The 25,780-nt window shown below is 43.6% G+C and overlaps 1 protein-coding gene across 12 annotated transcripts in view; it reads right to left on the reverse strand.

Moving 5' to 3' along the window:
- Positions 1-2,692: 2,692 nt before the first annotated feature.
- The window catches only part of DNM2 (dynamin 2), a 61,729-nt gene continuing 38,641 nt past the window's right edge, over positions 2,693-25,780 (reverse strand). For 7 of the 12 annotated variants that reach the window (XM_077920923.1, XM_028712605.2, XM_028712601.2 and 4 more), the window contains 7 exons: positions 22,100-22,213; positions 14,908-15,017; positions 12,358-12,469; positions 11,377-11,541; positions 10,226-10,461; positions 9,007-9,261; positions 2,693-4,882 (listed from right to left, as the gene is read on the reverse strand). In XM_077920923.1, the coding sequence (XP_077777049.1) occupies positions 4,813-4,882; positions 9,007-9,261; positions 10,226-10,461; positions 11,377-11,541; positions 12,358-12,469; positions 14,908-15,017; positions 22,100-22,213 (1,062 nt within the window). In that variant the 3' untranslated portion in view covers positions 2,693-4,812. Of the gene's footprint in view, positions 4,883-6,592; positions 6,665-9,006; positions 9,262-10,225; positions 10,462-11,376; positions 11,542-12,357; positions 12,470-14,907; positions 15,018-22,099; positions 22,214-25,780 lie in introns of all 12 variants that reach the window. The other 5 variants (XM_028712603.2, XM_077920924.1, XM_028712607.2 and 2 more) reach the window with 2 other exon arrangements.

A 25,780-nucleotide genomic window follows, 5' to 3' on the forward strand; every position in this document is an offset into this window, starting at 1 on the left:
GCTTGTCCTCTCCTGCATCTGTCATTGGTCTTGGGTTACAAGAAGATTGGTAACATACTTTTCCTTTTGAGAGTGCTTCTTGTCTAGAGGTAGTAAGCACAGGAAGATGGCCCTGAACCATAGCTGTCAACTTTTCCCTTTTCTTGCGAGGAATAAGGGAATTTCCCTTAAAAAAAGGGAAACGTTGACAGCTATTGCCCTGAACCCTTCCCACTTTTCATGTCATTTAAACTGTGATGCCAAACCACTCAGCCCATTTTATTCTCCTGCCCCAAGCATCTCAGATTCCAAAGCATTTTGATGTCTTGCGGCACACCTACTGGTGGGAACGTCACTACAGGAGCAAATGTAGTGTTTTTCTCTCATTCTTCAGGTTGCAATACAAAATCCACAGCATGAAATTTGAACCCTCATGTCACTTAGTGACACAAAAACCTCCTCTGAGGAGCACCAGCAGGATTGTGAAAGGTGCTTAAAGAGGGCCCCTGTCTCCCACTCTTTTAACATATCCCACCAGTTATTGATGTAAGCCTCAAAGAGGCATGAGCAAGGTCACAAGATGATCCCTCTAGCAAGAGAGTTGGGCCCAGATACTTCGCAAGTCAAAACAAGACAAGGAGAAGGTGGGGCACTTCTGCTGGTCCCAGGCACCCCCCCCCCCAATATCTTGATTTGGAGCTGAAGGACCAAGGGAAAATGTGGAGGCATGGACGGAAAGTTGCAAGCAAGCCCAATTTGTGACCCTTTCCTGACTTCAGGATATACCTGTTAAGGTATCAAGTCTCCACTTCTGGTATTTGAACTTTGTGGAGCATGAGCCAGTATATGAGAGCCTTAACTCTCATCTTAAACCAGGTTTTAAAAAATCATCACATTTACAATTAGCTGACTAAACTATTTTCATAACCAAAAAATTGAATTGTCTCTAAATGGACTTGTATAGTAATAGAATGCTGTGATGTGATTTACAGCCAAATTAGCGATGCTAGCAAGACAGATGCACACAAAAGAATCCATAAAAAGTGTAAATAACTTTTTTAAGAGACGGAATTGAAAAACGCATTTGTTGTAAAACAAAAATATGCTATGTAAGAAGAGCTGCTGGGTCCTGCATTCTACACTCAGTGGCCAACCAGATGCTGCCTGCAAAAGTGAAGGCTGAACATAACTTTGTAGCTAGCAGGTAGCTTTTTAACATCATTCTTGAGGTGGACTGATGGTTGTTCATCCTTCATTATTCTGCTCTTCATGTTTGCAAGAGATAACTCCAGCATTCTAATAAACTGCAAGCTTTAGTTTTTAAAGTAGTATAGTGGAAAATGTGAACATATTTGTATATAATGTAATCCTGGACACAGAGATCCAGTGCCGAGGGCCTTCTGGTGGTTCCCTCCCTGCGAGAAGCGAAGTTACAGGGGACCAGACAGAGGGCCTTCTTGGTAGTGGCGCCCGCCCTGTGGAACACCCTCCCATCAGATGTCAAAGAAATAAATAACTATCAGACTTTTAGAAGACATCTGAAGGCAGCCCTGTTTAGGGAAGCTTTTAATATTGGATGAATCATTGTATTTTAATATTTTGCTGGAAGCTGCCCAGAGTGGCTGGGGTATAAATAATAATAATAATAAATAATAATAATAATAATTACTACTATACAATTAAAGTATTATGCATTTTGGTAAAATCATATAGGTCATGCTATTTAGGTGCTTTATAAAGTATGGCGTATGTACCTTTCCTCAAGAACTGAAGTTGTCACAAGACTGACAGCATGGATCTCCTTGCAAGTATTTCAGTATGAACGCATTCTTCATTGCTAGCCAACAAGATCTTCTAACTGGTACACAGTTTGTAATGAGACCTCCCCAGGCAGGTGCAATTGCTCAGCATGTAACAGCCCTTCTGAGTGCTTGATCACCCCTGTTTTCTACAGGGACTGGCCATGACGAAACTACTATAGCAGGCAGCAGCTGCAAAAAGATGTCCCAATGTGCCCTGCAAAGGCTGTCTGCAAAAGCTTGCTCATTTATATTTGGTTGTTCCATGATCACTTGTTTTAATTTAAGAGGGAGGAGAGCCATAGGGGTACCTGTCCTCTGGGTGAGGAGGCACTTAAAAACAACAACTGGGTTAATCCTTTTCTGCGAATGCTGTTCAATTGGTATGTGATCCCTCGTGGTCTAGGACACTCTGTGTGACCAGTAACAGAAAACATTTCCCCCACTGTAAATAGACTTCATTTGCCCTTAGTGATACCAGCACACAGCCAAATCTGCCCGAGTATGAAGCACTGTGATGTTATCACATTGAGCATGATCACTTGAGAAAGGGGCAGGAAATGGCACTTAAACAGCACCTATATGTAAGGGAATCAGTGGCTGTGGGCAGCCATAAACATATAAGATTAATATATTAGCCATAGCTAAATGTCCTTAAGCCTTATTAACTGGGGTTACGTTTAGCTTGTTTTATTGAGATATTGTACAACTGCCTCCCATTCAAAAGTCAAACTGAGCAGGGCCAAACAATCAGCCATTTGGGTTGGAGGCTGGTGCACAGAAGCTCCTCAAGGAAACTCAATTTGAGCTTTAGTTTTTTTCTGCTCACTACCTCCTGAGTGTACAAATTTTGAGAACCAATGAAAGACAACACACACTCACACACAAACCCCAACACCACTGGCTGCCAGAGATTTTCCACCAGCAAAATTTCCCTTTATTTTAGTTTATTAATAGGATACATAATGGAGGCACTTATCTCAAACTGTTGGGATCTTTTTTTTCCATCTAAAGAAGAGGGAGAGAAGGTCCCACAGCCCCTTCACACATGGTAACAGGAAGAGTCAAGAGGAAGCAAATATGAACACAATGAATTAAAAGTAGAGGTCCATGCTACCAAGCAAATGCCAGCTTTCGGAGAAGTGACCAGTGGGCAGTAGGTGGCACGAGGTTATGAAATGCACTGCAAGAGAGGGTCAAAAGTCCATGATAGTGACGTTGGAAGTAGAGGGACATTTATAGGAAGGCAACACTGGTTATTAGGGCAGGCAGCATGTAATTCAAGCAGTAAAGGCACAAAATTAGCACCGTCTATGGAAGTGTCATATCCTCCAGGACACGAAGCAAGGAACTACTGCTGCAGGTAGGCAGAAAGGGAAGAAACATTTAAGGCAGGTGGTGTATGTGTGGCTGTTCCTTTTATCTTATCTCAGGAAGGGCTGAGGTATCCCTGATAGCCTTGTATAATGAGGGCTGGGCTTAACTGATGATTTCTCTTTTTAAAAAATCTAGAATTTATACAAGTATTAATACAGTCTGTCTTTCGTAAGAAATATATACAACCACAGCCCAGGGAGGGCAGAGTGCTTTGCTACTGCTGTTGAGAAGGCTCCAGTGTTACTCCAAACTCCGAGGCTCTACAGATGGAGCAGCCAAGCCAAACACACAAACGCCCCACCCCGAAAGACCACAGATGCTAGCAGGAGCTTCTGTGGGACCTTGTGGCACAAGTGTCGTAAAATCTATTATGGACACAGTTTGCCATGAAGAATCTGCCTCAGCCTAGAGGCACAGAGGTGAGCTGCAGTACAGCTGATCTCAAGCACAGGGCATTTCTTTCACGGGACAAAGTCACTCTTCTGATTAGGGAGGGGAAGGCTTTCCAACAGAGACCACAATCCGTGCAGAGGATCACAATCCTGATAAAACACTTCGAAACCCTGGTACACACACACACACTTCTCCATATGGACTGGGCAGGTAACAAATGGTCACAGCCAATCAGGGAACAGCCAGTTGGTATTATAGCTCCAAGTGACTGAGACATCCCTGCCACCTGGATGCCTCCCTGGTATAAATTAGGAGGGACCAACAGTCATGCTTATCTAGGTTACAGCTGAGCTGCCTCTGTTTAAGCATGAACACTGGTTGTGCAGAGAGTGGCATGGCATTCAAATCAACTCTATACCTGAGGCTTAAAAGCAACCCAGTGCCACCTTCTTTCCAATTATTACGCTTGGCAAAATCTTGCTCCAGTTCAGTGAACTGAATTTATAAGCAATTTGCTATCTGCAGTCCCATCATTTTGTTTTGGTTTTTACCCCTTCAAAGTTATAAAATGGAAAAAAAAACTGATCAAATCTTGCATTGAAATTTATAGGGAGAAAGGAAAGGCAATCAAAGTGGGGAGGGGGGTGGGAGATTATATATATATATATATATTATAATACAAATAAATCCATAGCCGGGTGGGGAGGTTGAGGAGTTGGACAAGCCCAATTAATGTGAATGGCGAAGGGAGATTCTACGTGTTGAATGCACAAGTGTTGGTGGAAATGCAAACTCGCCACTTTCACACATTCACAGGCAATCCCTTGCCAATCCCTCAACTAGGGGATCCTTTCTGTATTTTCAACAAAGTGCAAAACAACTCCACAAAACAGAATACTCCATGTTCCCATGTGGAATGGGTCTGGTGTGGCCACCAAGAGGAGGGTGAAGAAACTACCCCCCCCCCTGCAATTTTCCAGAGAAGATTCAGGTCACCAAATCCCTCCCCAGCCAAGACCCAAGGACAGAGAGGGAACTACTACAAGGAATGCTTGGCCTCTGAGAGCTATTTACAAGTAATCAACCCACAGCACCCATCCCATGGTGGCTGCTACTGGAGGGAAGGAGATAGGAAGGAAGCGGGAAACGGGCCTTGGCTACAGTTGATCACAATTGCAAAGAGCTCTTTTACACAAGAGATTAGGCATGAGTTCTCTCCACAATATAGTTAACAAGCAACAGCTCTCCCTGGTAGTGGTTGTAGTTAATCTAATAAGGAGGGCTCAGCAGGCCTGATAATTGTGGGCCGGTTCGGTGCTGCAGGGGGTCTTCTGCTGTAGAGAGAACAAAACAGATGGAGAGAAATGAACACCGGAAAAGGGAGAACTGGACAGACATCACTGTGAAATATTGTTAAGTGAAGCTAATGCCCACAACCCTCATGCCCACTCCACTATCCCACTTAAGCTGGGAAATTCTATGCCCAGAATAATACATTTTGTGGCACATTTAGCCAACAAATATAAGTGGTAGAAGCCATCATTTATCACTGTTCTTTAGACAGCTTAGAACCATCAACCTCCCAATATTTCACCTGTCTGGGGGGGGGGGGGAGTCTACCTTTGGTATGACTAGTAAGGGTGACTTGGATAGACACCAAAATCCAATTTGCTTGACTCTGTAGGTGTGGTTCTGGGTGAACATTATGCAGGGTATGCGAGAGACTGGATTGTACAGCTCCTTCAGAGAACAAGCCAGCTCAATAACACAATGACTAGTACCAGGGCACTGTATTCTGTCTGTCCCTGCCCCCCCCCCCCAAAACACCATATGATGTTGAGAATGCCCAATATACTGATATAATCTAGTTCTATATTAAAAAATCCTGTGTGAAAATAAACCAAATTCTGCAAAAAGAAACAATAACTTCTGCAAAGTGTGTAGATTAGTTTATTCGGCTTCTGCTAACTTTGTGGAGGTGGCTGGCTACACAGGGGGCTACAGGGCTTTCCTCCATCTTTCCTCTCTTTATTTTTTACACACATACACATCTCTGAAGTCGTAAGAGCTAGCAGTTTCAAGATGAAACTTGAAATTCTCAAGCAGCTAAATTCTGCTTCTTTTCTGTTGTTTTGAGAAATAAACACAGCACTGGCTACAGAAACCAGTCTGCTTGCTAGCACTGCTGTCTTAGATGAGTCTCTAATTCAAAACTAGACATATTCCCATAATACACTCCACTAAATCTCATACGAGCTTCAAAATGGAGAATGCTTCCTCCTCTGCAAAGCCTGCAACAGGGAAAGAAAAGAAATTCTACTCAAGGAAGAATATGCAGTTTCAAGAAACATGACGACTCTTGAGCACCAAAGGAGAGGAAAAAATGGCGAAAGATTTATATGATCTGAGGTGAAACCAGAGAATATTGAAATGCTCCAGACACAATTTTCAATGATTATTAACCAAGAGATTGAATGAAAAATCAAGATATTAAAACATAGAAACTTTGAATTTGCAAATAAACCTGGCAAACTCTTAGCTTGGCAGTTAAAAACAACCAGAATGACAGGATAACAAATAAAATTAAAATTGGAGAAAAGATAACTGACGACCCAAAGGAAATTAATAGAAGCTTCGTAAATTTTTATAGAGAACTATACAGGGAAGGAACAGAAAATCATGATAAAATCGAAGAATACTTAGTGCAGAACAATTTATCAAAGATCTGAAAAGGAGAGACTCAGTCTCTTACATTCTCCTATTTCTGCATTGGAAGTTCAACAGGCAATCAATAAAGCAAAATCAGGGAAGGCCCCGGGCCTGTATGGCCTATCCGCAAATTTATTATAAAAAGCTAGAAGAATCGCTATTTGAACCACTGAAGGACACAATGAATGACATAGTAAAGACTGGGAAACTACCGGAATCATGGACAGAAAGCTTTATAACCTTAACTCCCAAGCAGGGAACTGATTTAACAATTGTTTCAAATTATCGGCCAATATCCCTTTTAAATAATGATTATAAATTATTTGCCGACATACTTTCAAAAAAGATTAAAGACGATTCTTAAAGACATCGTTCACGAAGACCAGGCCGGCTTTCTCCCTGGACGCCTAGTGCAAAATAACATCAGAAATATCATTAACGTGTTGGAATATTTAGAAATCAGAAGTGACAAACCAGCAGTACTTATGCTGGTGGATGCAGAGAAAGCCTTTGACAACATCTTGTGGAGATTTATGAAAAGAATGATGCAACAAATGGAGTTCGGTGAACAGTTTTGTAAGGAAATAGAGGCTATATACTCTGATCAATGGGTCAAGATCATCATCAATGGCAACATTACAGAAGACTGTGTAATAAGAAAAGGGACAAGGCAAGGATGTCTGCTATCCCCGCTAATATTAATTTTGGTAATGGAAGTGTTGAATAAAAAAATAAGGAAGACAAAAACATAAAAGAAATAACACTAGGAGAGAAAGCTTATAAACGAAAGGCGTTTGCCGATCATCTTATTATTATGACAGAGAATACAAAAGGAAGTTTATTAAAGGTATTAGAAATAAATAAGAACTTTGGGCAGGTAGTGGGATTCAAATTAAACCATTCCAAAACAAAGCTCTTGGTCAATAATCTGACAACACAGGACAGAGATGAACTAGAAAAAGCCTCAAACTTGAAGATCTGCCAAAAGGAAAAATATCTGGGAATATGGATTGCGCCGAAAAACATCAATTTATTCTAAGATAATTATGCTAAGACCTGGATTGAGATTAAAAGAAATGTAAAAATATGGAGCAGATTAAATTTATCTTTTGGGGGGAGAATATCCACCATTAAAATGAATGTCTTACTAAAAATTCTCTACATGGTTTGGGCAAAATACAAAGATCTGGGCAAAGGTTTGGGCAAAATACAAAGATCCAACTCCGTGGTGGATATCTCCCTTTGAAGCATTAGCAGTGAAGAAAAAAAATATGAAAGGGAATTGGCCACTATACAAAGTATTATTAAAAGAGGAAGAAAACCAGCTGAAACTAAAAAACTTCAAATTAGACAAAAGAAATGGCTTTGCGACAGAACCCTCCAGATTAGAAAACTGATTAACTCTAAAGTGAAAACTCTCTCCAAAATATACCGACTCCTCCTTGACTGGGAAGTCATGGAGGAGGAGGTAAAATCTGTAATGGTCAAGTGGGCCCATGATTTTGGCTAGAGCATCCCAACGAGTGCCTGGGAAAATCTATGGAAGGTTAACATGAAACCACCGCATGCTACACCTTGAAAGATAATTTTATGAAGATGCAATTCCGCTGGTATTTGACACCACTAAAACTATCTAAAATGTACAAGGACATGTCAAGTAAATGCTGGAGATGTGGGGAAGCGGAGGCTCAGTGTTACCTATGTGATGGACATGTAAGAGAATAAAGGAATTTGGGGAGGTAATTTTTAATGAGCTCAAAAGAATGATTAAGGTACCCTTCATAAAAAAACCCCGGAGGCTTTCCTCCTGGGGATACTAGGCCCAGACATCCCTAAAAATGCGAGAGAAATATTCTTGTATATCACGGTAGCGGCAAGAATATTAATCGCTATGAATTGGAAAGGACAGAAAATTCCATCAAAGCTGGAGTGGCAAAGTAAACTGTTGGAATACACCGAGCTGGCAAAAATGACAGAAAAACTGAGAGGTCATACTGATCAAACATTTACTAGGAAATGGGACATGTATAAAAATATATATCAAGGACTACTGTAATAACATGACGCCAGTGGCAGGTCTAGAATGACTTCTGTAGTATGATGGATAATTATAAGAGAATATTATATTGATGAAAATTAACAAAAGGAAACAAAAATAAACAGTGTGCTAGATAGAGTAAGTGGTAGATACATAATGGGGTGAAGGGAAGTTGCTAGAAACTCAAGAAGAATGTAAGGTGATGTGATGTAACAAATATTACCATTTTTATTTCTCTTTTCTGGATAACACTTCTGTTCGTTACTTCTTTTTAAACTCAATAAAGCATATAATAAAAAAAGGTGAGAGAAAAATGCAGAAGCAGCTCTTTGGCCCTGAAGGGAAAGGTTACACCAGATCCTGCTTTCACAGATTTCCTCTGTTCTAAGGCAGTTGTTTTAAGGCACTTGTACCACGCTAACGTATTGCATGGTCCATGTTCCAGTTTTCAGGTCTGAATTCTTCCATTCCATTTTGATAATAGAAAAATTGTTATACAGAGTTAAAGAAATTAAGACTCATAAGCTCTAGAGTCCAGATGCTGCTGGACTCCGGTTCCCATCAGTACCTGCCATCATGGCAAATGATCAGGGATGATGGGATCTACAGTCCAACAACTGGGCAGCAACAGGTTCATCATCCCAGCTCTAGAGCTGCTGCTACAGTATCTGCTCTAGCAGCAAAGAGAGGAGAACCTGAAGGGTGCTTTACCTGGGCACACCTGGAGGGATGCCGGGTGGAACACGTGCTGGTCGTGAAGGAATCAGAGGAGGAGCTGAGAAAGGGTCATTATTAGCAACAAATGCACCTTGCGGTCCAGGGCGTGACGGAATGGGTGGTGCCACAAAAGAGGAAGGGCCTGCGGCTGGCATTGGGATCAAGGGGGGGCCTGGCATAGGGCCCCTCACCGCTGGCGGTCTCCCTGGTGGCAACACAGTCGAAGCAGGCCTGCACTGTGGTGTTGGGCTGCCAAAGAGAGAAAAAGAAACCACCAGGACAGGGAAGGTAAGTTAGTGTCCTTCAAGACAGCAAAGTGAAGCCAATGCAATCAGGTCCAACCCCAAACCCCACAAGCTAAAATATGAACTGTCTGCTTCACGTTCTGTACAAGAGTTATTTTGTACAACCAGCCCCAGAACCAAACAGTGTTATATGAAGACCCTGCAGAATGACAACTGAAGATTTAAGGGTACCAACAAGCATAGATCAAAGTTCAAGTTTGTTGTTAAGTATTGAAATCACATTGCCGATGGGCCAAATACAGGTGCTTGGGCTCTTCCTGGAGTTCTGGCAGTAGGTCACTTGAAACTTCTGGGCTTGCTGGTTTCTATGCTTCCATCCCATGTGCCTAACCCTGTGTGAGTAGAATGCTGTCCAGTCTGGACACTGTACCATGGCGTCCCGATCGGAATGTATGCCTGGTGTCTCCCGGGTTTTGCTCACCCCAAATGTCGTAGAGACCCCTGTTTTTTAGCATTTTTAGTAACTTGTAAGAGTTCCTAGTTGTTGGGGGTTTCCTTCGGAGGAAGGTTGCCCATGGGGTTGTAGGGTGAATATCTTTCAGGGATAGACCTTTCATATTTAGATTGAGGTCCCCTCCTAGGATTGCTTCCCCTTCAGAGAAGGAGAGGAATTTGTTTAGTGTCTTCTGGAAGAATTCTAATTGTTTCGCGTTTGGGGCATATATGGAGTCGATTGTCAGTTTGATTTTGCCATCTAGTGTCCCTTTAGCGAAAATGAATCTGCCTTTTTTGTCCTTGAGGACTGTTGTGGCAGTGAAGTTCAGGTCTCTACTGAGTATTATGGCTACGCTGCGAGCTTTCCCTGAGCCTCGTGCAACCCACTGTTGACTGAAGCAGGGGTCGCATCCCATGTGCCTAACAAAAAAATAAAGCACACCAGAAGCAGATAACCCACCACCCCAACTCACCTATGCCCACTACTTCCTGACTGCAGCCATGTGTCATCCACAGGAGGAGGAACCGGTGTGGAAATGGTGCTGGTACTAATGTCTCCAATTATGTTCAAGGCCTCCTTCAGGGCGTGGTACATTCGCAGCATGTCGTCCCTGCGCTGCGCCTGGTCTGCAGACTCCTCCATCAAGCTGTTTTGGTCTGCGGAGGAGTACAGGTAGGCCAGCAGCTCCGAGTGGATGAAATCCTTGGTCTGTGAGGATGGAGGAAGGAAAGCACAAAGAAGAGGTGACGCTGTCCAAATGTGACGGGTCTGGAAATGGTATATTCAGGCTGGAGTAACACCATGAGCCTGGCTAGTTTCTTAACCCTGGTCATGAGTTTTACCTGCAGTGAGGTTGGGGGGGGGGGAGACACCCTTGCCTCTGCCACTGCTGTATTGGACTCACTCCACAATGTTTTTATGGGAAGGCATTGTCTAATATTGGCAGATGTTTGAGGTATACTGCCGAGAACAGCTTGTTAAAGAGTTATAGCATGGGGATTAACAGCAGGGCAAGTGGACTTTGAAAGCCCTAATGCAGGCATAGGCAAACTCCAGCCCTCCAGATGTTTGGCACTACAATTCCCATCATTCCTGACCACTGGTCCTGTTAGCTAGGGATGGTGGGAATTGTAGTCCCAAACATCTGGAGGGCCAGAGTTTGCCTATGCCTGCCCTAATGTTTGCTAGGAGACTTAGGCTGGAAGGATAAATCCCCACCATCTATTACACAATGGTATGAGGACCTCACGACTCTGACCATAGGTATCCACATAAAATTGACATCTATATGAAGATATTTCATATAGATGTCAATATTATGTGGGTACCTATTTTGGAGATCTAGAGGGCTTATATTAACTTTTACGTTTAACTTAAGATGCATGCACTGCTGGCAAATTTATCCATTATGTGACCTGATGGTGTTTTTCTGTTACTATCAGTATTCTTTTTACTTTATATTTTTTATTTTATTTTTATCTTCTCCCCTTGATCTTCCTTCCCCTTACATTCTTTGTTAAGTTTGCATAATAATGATGGTGGTGGTGGTGCATCAGCAGAGTGGTGGAACAACGTCTGCTTAGCCCCCGACAATAAACAAATAAATATCCAACTACGACTCACATTGTTTATCATTAGGTGCATTATTGTCTTTGGCATAAGATCCCGGATCGACTTGTTGATGATCCCAACATATGAGTCAACAAGATTGCGGATAGTTTCCACTTGGCGCTCTAGCTGAGGATCCATGGAGAAGGTGTTTTCCTGGGATCCCTCTTCGTTCTCCACCTGCACAGAAGAAAATTGGACAGCATTAGGTGACCTATGGAAGAATCAGCACAGGGAGACTACCAGTTCAGGCCCTCAAGTCATAATTTGATCTCTGCTTTCCCAAATATCCCAGTAATCATAGCATGGGTTTAGTTTGGACTAACCCAGATCTGCAGTGCTTATTAGCTGACTGGCATTTTAATGAGAATTCAAAGTGTTCTCTCCCTACCCTCTGCTGGCAATGAACAATTATTTCCTTATTATTGGGTTTAATTCTTGCACTGTATGGTTTGCTCTTGCTGATACAGCTAAAATCACAGCAGCCTCTTGCGCACCTGATCCAGAACCTCAAAATTTGTGCTTTGAATCAGCTTTCTCTTCCCTAGGCTAAGCATGCCCAGCTTCCCTCACAAGTCTTTGGAGATGACCATTTCCTATATAGCTTTGGGAGAAGCACAAAGGGATTCCCTGCTTTGCTCATTGGGCTTTGAGCTCATTCTCTTGAATCCTTCACAGCTCTTACACAGATACTACTTTCCACATCTAGAATGGCACTGCCTTATCCACACAACTTCAGGAGGTGGGTATGGGTGGAAGACAGCTGAAGTTTCTACCAACTTTCTCTCTTTCTAAGGAAACCCTACCAAGATTTTGGACAGCAAACTACCGCCAGTCAAAGGTACGGTGCCCAACTTGATGGAACCTCTAACTGGCGAATGTAGCTCCCAGCCAGAGGCAACAACAGCTGCTAGGAGATCTTTGGTACAACAGTACTACTACTGGGCCTTCAGCACGCACCCCCCCCCCCCTCCTGCTGAAGGAAAAAATGTTTACTTGGTCTTTCTCAGGGTAAACACCAGCACGGAGGAAGGAGGCCTTCCAGCTGTCCACGTCTTCCTGGGAGTCACACGCAAGTTCAATCTGACGCAGGTCTTTGTACACATTCCTAGTTTAGGGGTGCAGGAGAAAAGAGAGGAGTGGAAGAAGGACAAATGTCATTGGGTTAGTGAAAGAAAGTCCACAACAGGAATCCTTATATATACACATTCCTTTATTTTCTAAGTACTTTAAAGTTCTAATCTCTATTGCCACAATAGAATGTGAGACTGTAGGAACACCCAACAGATGGAATAGAATGCTACTCTACTTAGCCAAATGGTGCCCATAACAGTTGCATGTACTGAGTGAAGTATGGTCTCCATTGGCTTTTGGCTTCCACTTAAATGTCTTGGCATACACTCCGAAGCAGACATGGGGAACCACTTTGGCTAGCAGGCCAGATGCAATTGTGGCCAATCCTCTGCTAGTGACTTTTGACAGTTGCAGTTCTGAGCCCTGGCCAAAACTGTGGGCAGCACCAAGTTTCAGCAGCACCACATGCATGCTGTGCTTGAAAACAGAACACTCAAGAGGGCACTCTAAGACTGCCTATTCCTTTGCAAGCATGACTTTACTATCCCACACATGACACCAGGTGAGTGGCAGGTGGGTGTGCCTAGGAAGAAACAGCCTTGCCGGTCAAATTAGGAGGCCCAACAGGCCTATTGTTGTCTGTGGGCCCAGGATTCCCTAACTGTGCTCAAGACCTTCATCACTCCTCACCTCCCTTGGTTTACCTTTCTGCTGGACCTAGTAAGAGATGCCTGCCATATCTTTTCTTAAGGAGATTTTTTGGCGAATCACATACTGAGCTAAGACAAGGAAAATACTTTACAATATCGTCTTTTAAAGAGCCAAGTCCTTCCACTGCAATCCAGTCACTTGAAAAATCCTAGCTCAGGCAGCTCCAACCCCATGACATAATGTGAAGTGGAGAGTAAAGTCAAACTCTTTAAGCTTGAATACTTAGCAGGCAATGAGCAAAGATATTAAAGATAACTGACAACAGTGCAGAAAGTGTCAGTCAATACTTTCTGTGTCAAGATTAAGTCTTTCTTAATAGGACGTGTGCAACAAGCAATTCGCCCAAGTACCATCAACCTCTGGTGTACATTTTATTTATATATTTATATTTATATTTATATTTATATTTATATTTATATTTATATTTATACCCCACCCTCCCCAGCCAAGACCGGGCTCAGGGCAGCTAACAACCAATAATAAAAACAAGTTGATTAAAATACAATTTAAAAAAACAAGATTAAAATACAACATTAAAACATTAGGATGCAGCCTCTTCACAGGAGTTGAAAGGAAAAAGAAAGAGGGGAAGGGAATCAAACTGATTCTAAGCCAAGGCCAGGTGGAACAACTCTGTCTTACAGGCCCTGCGGAAAGAAATCAGATCCTGCAGGGCCCTGGTCTCATGAGACAGAGTGTTCCACCAGGCCGGAGCCAGTGTTGAGAAGACCCTGGGCTCTGGTTGAGGCTAATTTAACTTCCTTAGGGCCCGGGACCTCTAGGGTGTTGCTATTTATGGACCTTAAGGTCCTCCGTGGGGCATACCAGGAGAGGCGGTCCCGTAGGTACATGTGACCTTAGGACTTGCTAAGCCTGGACAGAACATGCAGCACACTTCTCGTGTGTGTGTGTGTGTGTGTGTGTGTGTGTGTGTGTGTGTGAGAGAGAGAGAGAGAGAGAGAGAGAGAGAGTTTTAAGAAACATACAAAGTCTCTCTCCTTCTGTGAGATCATGTCATGAACTGGCAGGATGATGGGGAGAAGGAAGAGGATCCCAGTGGGGGGTGTAGCCAGGACTGCAACACACCAGGGCAAGCAGGGGATGGGGAAGAAAGTACTCATAGAGTGACGAAGGATGGCAAGGGGATGGGGGTCAGTGCACAGAAACCAGAGCAGCAGGACCCATCACCAGAGCGACCCCTGTTTCCCTGAACATGACGGGCTCTGAGGCATAGGGAGCAGTAGGAGGGGCACTCTAGGAGGCTGAGGCAGCCAAGGGCTCACAGCCCAGCTCACTAGCTGGCCAGATGAGGCTCGCTAGCTCTGGGAGGAGGTGTGTGATTCCTCAGCTGGAGAAGGCTTAGAACAGGTGAGGATCATATGCCTCATCAAGCTGCAGTCAGCATGCAAAGAACAAAAGGGAAGCAGAGCTGAGGTGCTGTGTCTGCTCAACTGCCTATGTTGGTAGACCTTGGGCTTGGGTGCTCCTGAACCGAGCTTTGGGTTTGACCCTGGACGGTATCTTGACTGCTGGACTTCAGACTTGGCCTACTTGGATTGACCCTGGACTGTGTTTCTTGACCTTTGGACCTCGGACTTTCCTTGCATGGATTGAACTTCAGACTTGACATACTGACTTGCGGCCAGGCAGGCTAGGGGTTTAGGACAGATCAGCACAGCAATTTTACCAGATTTGAATTCAGCCTAAGGTCCTAAAATGGCTTCTCATGAATCAGAAAGCACTGAGACATACTTCTCTTACCTTTGTTCTGTGTTAAAGATACCAAAGACGTGCTTGTTGGACATGAAGCCTTTTTCCACATCTCTAATTTTTAGGTTGTCCAGAGGGAGCATGTATTTCTTCTCCTTTTCCTATGAGGATAAAGAAGGGTGAAAAGCCCAAAACGCCATACATGTTGGTTTGTTCTGGCATTCAATAGTCCAGTAAGAAAATCCGATCTTACAATATTTGCTGACATCCAAAATGATGATTAAATGTAAACTGTTTTAGATTTGGCATGCCCACACCAGGCTTCAAGCTTCTAATTGAGGCCTAAAGAGTCTGGTTCAAAGTTCACACACTGTGCTCATATAAACCCTTAGTAAGGTATTCCATCCACAAGTACGTTAACCCAGCATGCTTCATTCCACCATTAAATAACATTGGAAATGTTATTTAAAAGTCAGAGCTAGTCTCTTTTTTATAAGGCTCTTGCTACTGCCACTTACTGCAATCCATTCTTGCTTGTTTTGAGTGTATAAATGTTAGAGTTCTGTCGTTAAACATTTACTAGAAAAAGGACAGGGCTTTGCCAGTGGAAATCTATTGCAACCCCACATCCACCATACAGGACTTTGGGAAGGAAGAGGTAGCATAGAATAGACTTGAAAAAGCAAAACGCAGGCTCCCTCAATCTTTTTGCTGTAGAACCCTGCTTTCTTTAACAAGTTGCAGGCTAGCGCTGGTGAGGGGCCCCCATATGAGTCACACAGAGCAGCCTCTCTGCAAAAACCCCACATCTGGAATTGTTTATAGCTCCAGATGCTGCCTGCCTGCCTGCCTCCCTCCCTCCATGCACACGCAGAATCCCAAAAGTGACGTTTTCCTTTATACAGAGGCCACAAACCTCACACCCGCCCCCCCCCCCCCCTATGATTTCCTGAACAGCCCCAACCATTTTCCAGACTGGATTCAGCCGCAGACTTTGCCACGTCAGAGGAGACAAAGTAGGTTTTTTCCCCTGGAACTGCTCTACTTAACAAACCCTACAAAAGGAGAACAAAACGGGATTACATGGAAGAGAAGCTTCTGGATTCCAGCCCCGCCTGCCCAGTGTTCAGACTACCTGTTCAGGAAGCTATAAAGGTGTACAGTAGTCTGCACATTGGTTAGACTGGGTTTGGATAAGCATCACTTCAGGGGTGTTGGCTGTTCAGGTAAGCTTCTGCTTTGGGGAAGCGACTTTATTCTGAGTTTTGCTGCTACTGAGATTCCGGACCTATAAAGAAGCTGGCTAATCGTGCATAAAGGGTTTATGCCCTCCTTCGACAGTCACAAGACAGGATGACTTGAGAGTCGGGCTTTAAATGCAGCTTGCGTTGATAACTAAACAAACTTCTTAATCCCCTGCTTATTTCAGGAATGTGTGCTTTAAAGATGAATTTTCTAGGGAAGTGGACAGATATAAATTCAACGAGCAAATTCAACGAGCTAAATTCAAATTTAGCTTCCCAGGCTTTGTCTCTGCTGGAGAGCTTTGTTCATGCTGGGCCTGCCGGTTGTCACCTTCCAGACAAGAACTCTCCCAGAGAGGCTTCTCACCCAGTAAATGGTTTGCCAGTGATTTGGAAGAGGTTTTTTTAAATTTTATTATTATTTTTGTTTGCTCAACCTGTTTTACTTTTTATTTTAGGAAAAACAGCCTCTGCTTGTGATGCACCCCTGTTGAAGGTAATATCTGCCAGTAGCCTTGCTTGGAAGTTAAATGAGATATGGGTCTGGCTAGCTTTGAGGCGTGGGTGGCTGTGGACTGTGAGCACAAAAGAATACCTTGGCAGGGGAACAAAACGGCTCAAGAAATACATGTCTGTTTTGTACTGCAGTCGTTCAACTGAGCCTGCTGCCACCAGGTATTCAAAAGCACCAAGTTTTACCAGGCAAGCGGTCTTTAAAACTTGAAATATTCTCCCCAAGGGTAGGATGCAATAGCAGAAAAGAACAAAATTGCAGGGGTGGAAGTACTGACTTGCTTCCAAACGAGAATCCATTTCTAAAGACTGCATGTACACTAGTTGCAGTTAAACAAAAGCTAAGTATGGGCACCAAAACGAAAGACCGCCACACTTCTCCCTGTAATGTCTGCCTTAAGATGCAGCCAGCTCCACACAAACTCATGAGGTTTATTGTTCTCAAGGAAAGATGGGGGGGGGGGGGAGGGTTTAATCCAAACACACCAACTTTTGCTGAGATTTGCTGAATGTAGCTGAACTCACGGTTGGCTGTTTTAAATATATAGCTTGCCTGTCAGTGACTATCAGTGCTCACATTGGCATTCTTTAAGATCACTGACAAAAGAGAGGCAAAGCAGACCTTGTATTTAAAAAGTGTATTAAAAATGCTTTATAGTTAAAATGTGTAAATGAATTCTTTCATATTTTTAAGTGGCAATACCACAATAGGTTCCACTGATCAATCTTCATTCCAGAAGACGCACCGCTGAATATTATCGATGTCACACCTAAGCAGTCAGACTATTAATTAATTTTCCAGGATTGAGAAACCTCTGGTTTGAAAAGAAAAGTTGAGATGTTTACAAATTCACTCATGCATCAAAACACACAGAAATTCTAAGTTAAGGTGCCCACCTTAACTTCTGCGCCACGTAAGCTGTAAATATGTCCCACTCTCACACTTATTGTGCTAGCTCATGACTTATCTTCCATGCACCCACACTTTCCTTTGGTTTTTCAGCCCCAGTCTTTTCCTCTGCAGCTCAAGGGAACACCAAAGTTCATGATACCATGGGGGCCATGGCCACTAAACTGCACAAAAACACCTGCATTCCTTATAAGTATTCATTTGAGTTCCAGGAAATTGTCTGTGTTAGTTGTGATGGGCTGCGTGTCACAACATGGGGTGGGATGGATGTGACACAAGACACCAGGATGACAGAAGAGTCTCCTAACGAATCACTGGTCAGTCCCCAGGGCAATCTGCTGGCAAAGAAGTGCCCACCTGGCAGACTAAGGCTTATCTTCCCAGAAAGAGAACAAAAAGCATAGCCATATCTCAGGATCAAATGGGATGATGGGGCAGGAGGCTCTAGAGGCAATCAGAGAAAGGAGAATGTGGGCTGCTGCCAACCTGAGTGGAGCAACAGCCACAAGAGAGACCCAGAGTGAGGAAAATAAGTATGGGTCAGCAAAATAAGTCTAACATACACATATCATGCCAGAGACCCCAATTAGTTCACATGCCTATTCCTGACACGGCATGCCACAATGCAAGGGAAGCAGCCCGTGCCCATGTTTCTCACAGAACAACAGCTTATGCCCTGTTGCAGAGCACACCACCAGAATTCTGGGCCACTGAATGGTGACAAGGGGGAAGATTGGTACATGTTAGCAGTGGACGACTGCAAATGGGAGGGGTGGGGTCACAAGGGAGATGAAGAACACGTGGAGAGGGACCTAAAATTGGGTGAAGGAGGCTATTGGGACAAATATCTGTATCACGAGAAGGCACACAAGCCAGCAAGCAAAAGGGGAAGGTTAAGCTCCACTTGTTGCTTTTGCTTTTGGTTAAACATGCATAAGATTTGCAAATATTTCCTTAAGCTTTAGAGCACAGAGGCTGGCAGTCAGAATTAAAAGTTTAGCGCTTCCAAACACGGACATACCACTGAGCCCATCTCCACTGCTGCCCCAATCTGCAGAAGAAGAAGAAAAGGATTGGGGCTGAAAGACCAAAGGGAAGTGGGTGAAAGCACAACACTGTATGTGAGACTGTAGAATATGTTCGCTATTTACACGGCACAGAAGATAAGGCGAGTGCTCTAACTTCGAATTTCCAAGCAATGACACAGAAGGTCTAAGAAAACCCCCGCACAACAAATAAACAAATACATTTTCAGGCAAGCTCCTTCCCTCTTAATAGGGGGGTAGTTTTCTGTTTCTTTCATGCCTCCAGAGTCTGCATTTCTCCAGCTAGGTACTCAGAAGGGCAGCTACGTTGGATATTGCAGTACATTTGCTGATAGTTGAAGCTGACATGAAGTTTGAAAAAATTACAGAATGATACTTTGGGCTTCTATGTCCCCAGCTGAAGCAAGCAATCTAGCAGGGAATTTCCAAACTACAAAGGCTCATGTATGAACCAAGAGCAGGACGCGAACCGTTTAAAAGCAAATCAGAGAGTTCAGTAGTTAGGAAAAGGAAAACAAACCACCAAGGCAGATAGACTGGGTGAGGGGGGGAGAACTCCTGCTTAACCAAATTGCCAAAAGCAATAGAAATTTAAAGCTGGTACATCAGTGGTAATCTACAATAACCAAGATGCAGAAGAAAAAGCAAAAACGTAGCTACCTAGCAATTTTAAAAAATATCAACCTTTGTTTAACTGCACTACTCTGCTCTAGAGGATTTGGAAAGGTAGCCATGTCTATTGCAGCAAGAAGAAAGAACAAAGTGCTCTTTGTCCACAGATACTTCTTCTTCATCTCAGGCCACAGAAGGTGGAAAGAGGGTCCAGCAAGAAGCTGCCAGAGAGTTGTTTACAAAGGTGATATAATGCAGTCCAAGATTCCTTGAACTCAAACATCATGCCTCCCATAGTATATATATCCCACAATCCCAATACAGTCGTACTGCAGAAGTCGAACAGAATCAGTTCCAGAAGTCCGTTTGACTTCCAAAAATGTGGCTTCTGATTGGCTGCAGGAAGCTCCTGCAGCTAATCAGAAGCCACAGAAGCCCCGTCGGACGTTCGGCTTCCAAAAAAGTTTGAAAACCAGAACACTCACCTCCGGTTTTTGATCGTTCAGGAGCTGGAACCTTCCAATCCCAAGGTGTTTGGGAGCTGAGGTACCACTGTATTTGCATCAACCTGGCCTACTAAATTGACTCCCACCAGAGCCTGCAATGTCACTTACCTGACTGCACACAAGAAGTACCTGACAGTGCCCTAATTATGAGATGCTCGCTCCCTACAGGCTTGCCTGGTGCACGCATTGTTTATATTAAGTAAAATGGAAGGTCTGTCATCAAGATATGCAAGGAATATGTAGATGTATAGTTTAAATATTGAAAAGACCTGGCATGGAGATGGAGTGCACAGGATTATCCCTACAAGCAAAGACCAGCCCACCCAGTGTCAGGGATGGAAGGCAGGCTTTACTGAGGCTTCCAAGACATCCCAAATTGTAACTATTTTGCTTTCTGTAATGTGACACTAGGGAAAGGTAAGAGATGCACTCGGGGATACCTTTGGAATATGAGATGGACCCTACTCTCTACTCGAGTCACCTCCCATTCATAAAGAACAATTCCAATTTGCAACACCCAGTGTTGAGTTTTGTTTCCAAGAAACCAAACTGTGAGGCACGCACAACTGAGGGGGGGCCAAGGATGGGGGGAGCACTGCATCTCAACGTGCATACATATATATCTGAAACAGGAAGTGGTGTGGGCTTTTCTGAGTGAAGTGACTCCCTTCCCTCCTTTGCTTCTTTAATGACAAATGAACAGCCTCCATTCTGAATTCTGAGTGTTTCTTCCTGTTTGTGCCTGCTTCCATGGCTCAAATGGGTAGGGCATCTTGTTTTTATTTTCAAAAGTACTCTGCATGTTTATCAACTCAAATAATTTACTAGCGGAGGTGGTTTTGTGACTGACATAGGGGCCAAACAACCGGCACTGTGCAAATCCACCTTCTGCTGAAAATCAGGAAGTTTTCCCCAAGCTGGAATGCATCCCTTCTTCCTTAATTGGGATCTAGCATTGGTAGAAAGAAACAGAAAGGAAAGCATTCCCCGAATCTGTGTCTGGAGGATGGTAGATGGAAAAGAAGCAAAAAAAAATATGGCCTCCCCCAAAGCTAAGAAAGATGAAGTTAGGCTTGCCATACGTCAGGGATTTTGGGGTCTTCCTAAAAAAAGTTCAACAACTTTGCGAGTGTCAGGAATTTTACTTTTTGAAATATGACAACCCTAGATGAAGGAAATAGTCATGAAATGCACCACCTCTTTCCCCGCACCAAAACTAAGCAGGGACAAAGGGAGGCAAAGCATTCCTTCCTGTAGTCTGTGGCACTCCAGTCTGGGTAGGGAATTCCAGAGAAAGCGTATCCAGTTGCCACTTCATACAAAACAAGGCTCTTCAGCCACTAAATAGCGATGTGGGAGGAAAAACTGGCAGCAGAACCACCACCACGAGAAAAAAGGATCACTTGCTAGAGATTCTCCCTTCTGCACAAGTCATAACACAGAAGCCAGTCCTATATGGAATCTGGTTGTGATAAACTTGGAGCCAAGACTCCTGGAACTTATTGCCTGCATCAAGGAAGGCACTTCCCTGTTTTAAAATTGGTTCTCCTAACGGATAGGAAACAAATGTTGTAATGTGGATCACTCCTCTTTAAGAGTTCTAGCCAGCCAGTCATATCCTCTTTCACAATGCTGTACTACATTTCAACCACCCACATTCCCCAGTCAATTGGTATTTGCTGGCCACTGAACATGCTTAGTCCTCATTGGGCTGGGGAAACCCCCCCTCCCCAGTTTCTTCCTGAATACTTTTTTTTTTTTAACTTCTAACTTTGGAATTTCCCCAAGCCTGCCAATACCTTCCCACTGAGTGCCCTTTCAGCAACGTAACTCACATACACCAGATAATGATAATGTAATGATCATCAGTTTAATTAATTTAATAATCATCAGTTAATGATAACTTCATTTTCATCAGTCTCCCCCTATTCAGCCAACCTTTGCCCCTGAGCTCAGTGGAGAAGGTAAAGGAGGTGAAAGGAAAATTAGCAGAGAGTTGGAAAGGGGAAGAGGGCAGGGGAGGCAAATGGGCAGGTGGGAAGGAAGGGACAGGGGCGGAAAGGGAAGGACAACATATTTCCCTCCTCACCCCCATTACAATGCATTGCAGCTCCTCCTTTGTCTCTGTGATCACACCCTCGATATATTATCGTGGGCCACATAAACCCTTGCCCACAGCATCTCATGCCATAAACATGGACTGCTGCAAGGCACTTTGCTGTCAGGTTGTTAACAGAACAAGGCTTGTGCACGTGGGGACTCATGGCATCCTTGCTGGTAAGTGGGCAGTTTTAGAGGTGTAGACAATACCCCCTATTTCCATGTGTGTGATTTCAAGGACTCAATCTGAGTATCTACAACGCCACCCAGGTGACTTCTCACTGCGACAATATGGCATGCTTAAATACCCACCTCTTCATCCTTGTACCAAGACAAACTTTCTGCCGTCAGGACGAACCAATACTCCTTGGAGCCACCTTTCATGATGCTAATGTTGTTGATAGTCAGCCAGCCTCGCCGGATGACCTGGAGGAAATCAAGGAGTAGGTGAGGAAGGAAGAACAGGTTACAGGCTATCTTGGGGAACGTAAGATGGATGGGATTGCTTTATGTTCAAGAGATTTGGTGCAATGGCTTAGGATTCTAGCCCTCGTGGCAATCAGCAGGGGAGGAAAGGCCTGCTTCCAAAGTTAGCAGCTTGGAGGGCCCAGTGGAGGATGATGGGGTCCGATGTCTCATGAAAAAAGGGACATTGGAGGAGGAAAGTGGCAGCTGGAGGGAGTGGGAGGTTTTTAAGCAGAAGTTGGGATGGCCATCCGTCTGGGATTCTTTAGCTGTGATTTCTGTATTGCAGGGGGTTCGACTAGATGACCCTCAGGGGTCACTTCCACCGATACCATTCTATGACTCTGTGACACTGATCAGGAAAAGCATTAAACCTTCAGTTTACAGCACCAGGGTGTTGTTGGCAAGACCCAAAGCCCTCTGAAGATTCCCACCTACAGTATTACTGTTACATGTGGACTTTGATTGCCTCTGAAATAGCAGCGTGGCTCATGATTGCAAAATTCCACCGTGTGATCAATGTTAAGCAATGAACCATTCTCACCAATAAGCAACCCTAAAGCACCCATTGACACTTAGTGTACCCAAAATTAAATCTAGAGAATGCTAGATACAAGTGATAAACCTGTAAAGCAGAATTTTCAACATGCCATGACTAGCGCTCTGCAGCAGCAGGTAAAATCAGGAAAGGAACTCTGTGTAGCAGTCCAATACTCACTGACAGATGAACGGGTATTGCCAGAAATAAAAACAGGACAGGAGCTCCTTCTCTTTACAGCAAAAACATTGCTTATAGATGTCTATGAGGTCCCTCATAAATATATAATGATATAGTACATGGCAGTGAAGTCCATCAGCTTATAGCCGCTTGTAGCATTCACAAGAACCCCCTGAAAAGATGCAGGCAGGAGCCAGAGTGCAGTGGTACCTCGGGTTAAGTACTTAATTAGTTCCGGAGGTCCGTACTTAACCTGAAACTGTTCTTAACCTGAAGCACCACTTTAGCTAATGGGGCCTCCTGCTGCTGCCGCACCGCAGGAACACGATTTCTGTTCTCATCCTGAAGCAAATTCTTAACCTGAAGCACTATTTCCGGGTTAGCGGAGTCTGTAACCTGAAGCGTATGTAACCTGAAGCATATGTAACCCGAGGTACCACTGTACGTTGGTGGCAACCCTCAAGTATCCATGTCTGCAACTTACAAAGCAGCCACAGATCTAGTGAAACTGAAGAGGATGAAAAAGGAGTTGTGCAGGCCACAACTCTGCTTGCAGCCAGTTGTTTCCAACCACCTTTACTCCTATTTGCAAACAACCACTCAGTTACTCAGTTCGTCTTGCATTTCACACTAATGACACACTCTCAGTTTGCCTGAAGGGGCAGCTCCCCACCTGATGAAGTCACACCAGTCTCACAGGTGACTCCGCCAGAGCTACGAGCAAAATGTTTTGGAGCCAGTTCTTTCTACTGCCTGGCTAACCAACAAGTCACAAAATGAAAACGTAAACGAGGTTAAGGGTTGAAATGTCAGTACTGATGCTTGTCTGCCCCTTGGTGGGATAATTTGTCCTCAAGACATTTGGCTCTAGGGTGACGGCATTCCTTTATCCTGAAGGAAGCTCCAAGGCTTGGCTTTTCCAATTGGGCAACAACAAGAAATGTTTATGTTAATTAGTTACATTTGCATCCTATCCTCTCTCTAAAGTAGTGGTTTTCATTTAGTGTTGCAGGGAGTTCTGGAGTTTTTCAGATGCTTTCCCTGATGAAAAGTGATGAACAAGCTACTTTGAAAGGCAGCTTGCCCATCACTTCCAGTCTTTCCTGCAGTGGACAGCCAGACAAAGCATCCTTCAATAGCAATGAGGAAACCTAATAGGCCTATGATCTCTGTGCAAACACGTAGCTAGGTGTCTACTAGTAGATCTGAACCATTTACGGTACATCAGCAGTTTTCTGATTTCCAATAGTTTTCACTACAATAAACAACAAACTTTTAGAAGACATCTGAAGGCAGCCATGTATAGGAAAGTTTTTAATGTTTGATGACTTACTGTGTTTTCATTTGTTGGAAGCCACCCAGCATTTTAATATCATCATCAACAAAAACAACTATAGTAAGCAAAACTGCAAGTAAAAGTATCATTGGCATGGCTGGAAATCTCTCTCAGCCTCTATGTTCTTTTACCTAGAGCTGTTTGAACTGGCTTTAATACTATATTTTTATATTGCTGTGATCTGCACTGGGACCGTATAGTGAAGGGAATGTAAGAAATCAAATAAATAATAATGCAACATACATGTATTAACTGGTTGCTTTTAAATATGTCTTTGTGCAAGTCTGCTAGGACAGTATTCGAGTAGTGTGTCATAACCCCTGATCTGTTGTAACTCAGAGGCAGACAACGCAAGCTGTCCCAGTGAATGACTCACAGGGTGTAGTAGACAATTTGCTTCACCCACTGAGTCACTATTATGTATCAAACTCCAACTGCTCACTAGCTGCTACTCTGAACCTGAGCTCTGATTGGCAGACTACTGGGTTTCAGTAAAAAAATAATAGTAGATCCCACAAGCCCACCCTTGCCTAGTATGTACCCTAGAATCTTCCATAGCACACTGGATCTCCTCAGACAAATGATGTAGAAAGGATGCCCTGGAGAAAGGAAGTCTGAAAACCACTGCTCTGAAGAGCTCAGAATAAAAGTATCCTGCAAACAGATTAAGTTAATACTTGCCCAAAGAGTACCATATTTTAAACAGTTGTGTTAACTTGAGCGAGTACTTCCACATTGGAATGTACTAGTCTAGCTACCGTGCCACGCTAGGAATTCTAACTGCCTGGCACAAGCCAAAAGCAACACCTAGCGTTGCCTGTAAGGCATCCAAAATCTGCCCAACAACCAAATCCCCAATGCTGGAAGGATTTTAGCCCTTCCACTGAATATGTTGCTGCCAAGTCATTGAGCTCATTATAAATTTATTGGAATAAAAGCCAGCAAAGCAATTGGCGAGCCAGTCCTAGGTCCGGGATCTAGCCTCCTGTTCAGCCCTGGGTTTCTACACCTCTGTTCACTAAGAATGGCCAGGATCAATTCACTTCATAGGGCTTGCAAAGTATTAAGGATGAACCACTTGCCCTCAGAACTATGCTTTGAACATCTGAGTAGCTGTGTATATTTAAGCAAAGAACGATCATTTACAGCCAAACAACTGGACAGAACCATTTCATGGGGAAATAGCCAAGACCTGTAGATTTTTTATGGTGGTTGATGGGCTGCTGAGAATATCCTGCAAGACTCACCAAACCTGCAATAACCTTGAGCACGCTAGATAGTTCAACAAGCTGCTTTAATTTAAACCCAACACAAAACAGATGAGTTTTACTTTTTCTCTCTGCTAGGATGAAAAGTATCTCTTTAGGATACCTGATTAACACCCCACCTCCTGTGTGGGCCTTTGGAGGAAAGACACAGCAACAAACACACTTTGCTCTGTCATTTATTCGTTTTTATGTCTGAACTATACTTT

The sequence above is a fragment of the Podarcis muralis genome, chromosome 17 (genome assembly GCF_964188315.1).
Source record: "Podarcis muralis chromosome 17, rPodMur119.hap1.1, whole genome shotgun sequence".
In the NCBI taxonomy this organism is placed as follows: domain Eukaryota; kingdom Metazoa; phylum Chordata; class Lepidosauria; order Squamata; family Lacertidae; genus Podarcis; species Podarcis muralis.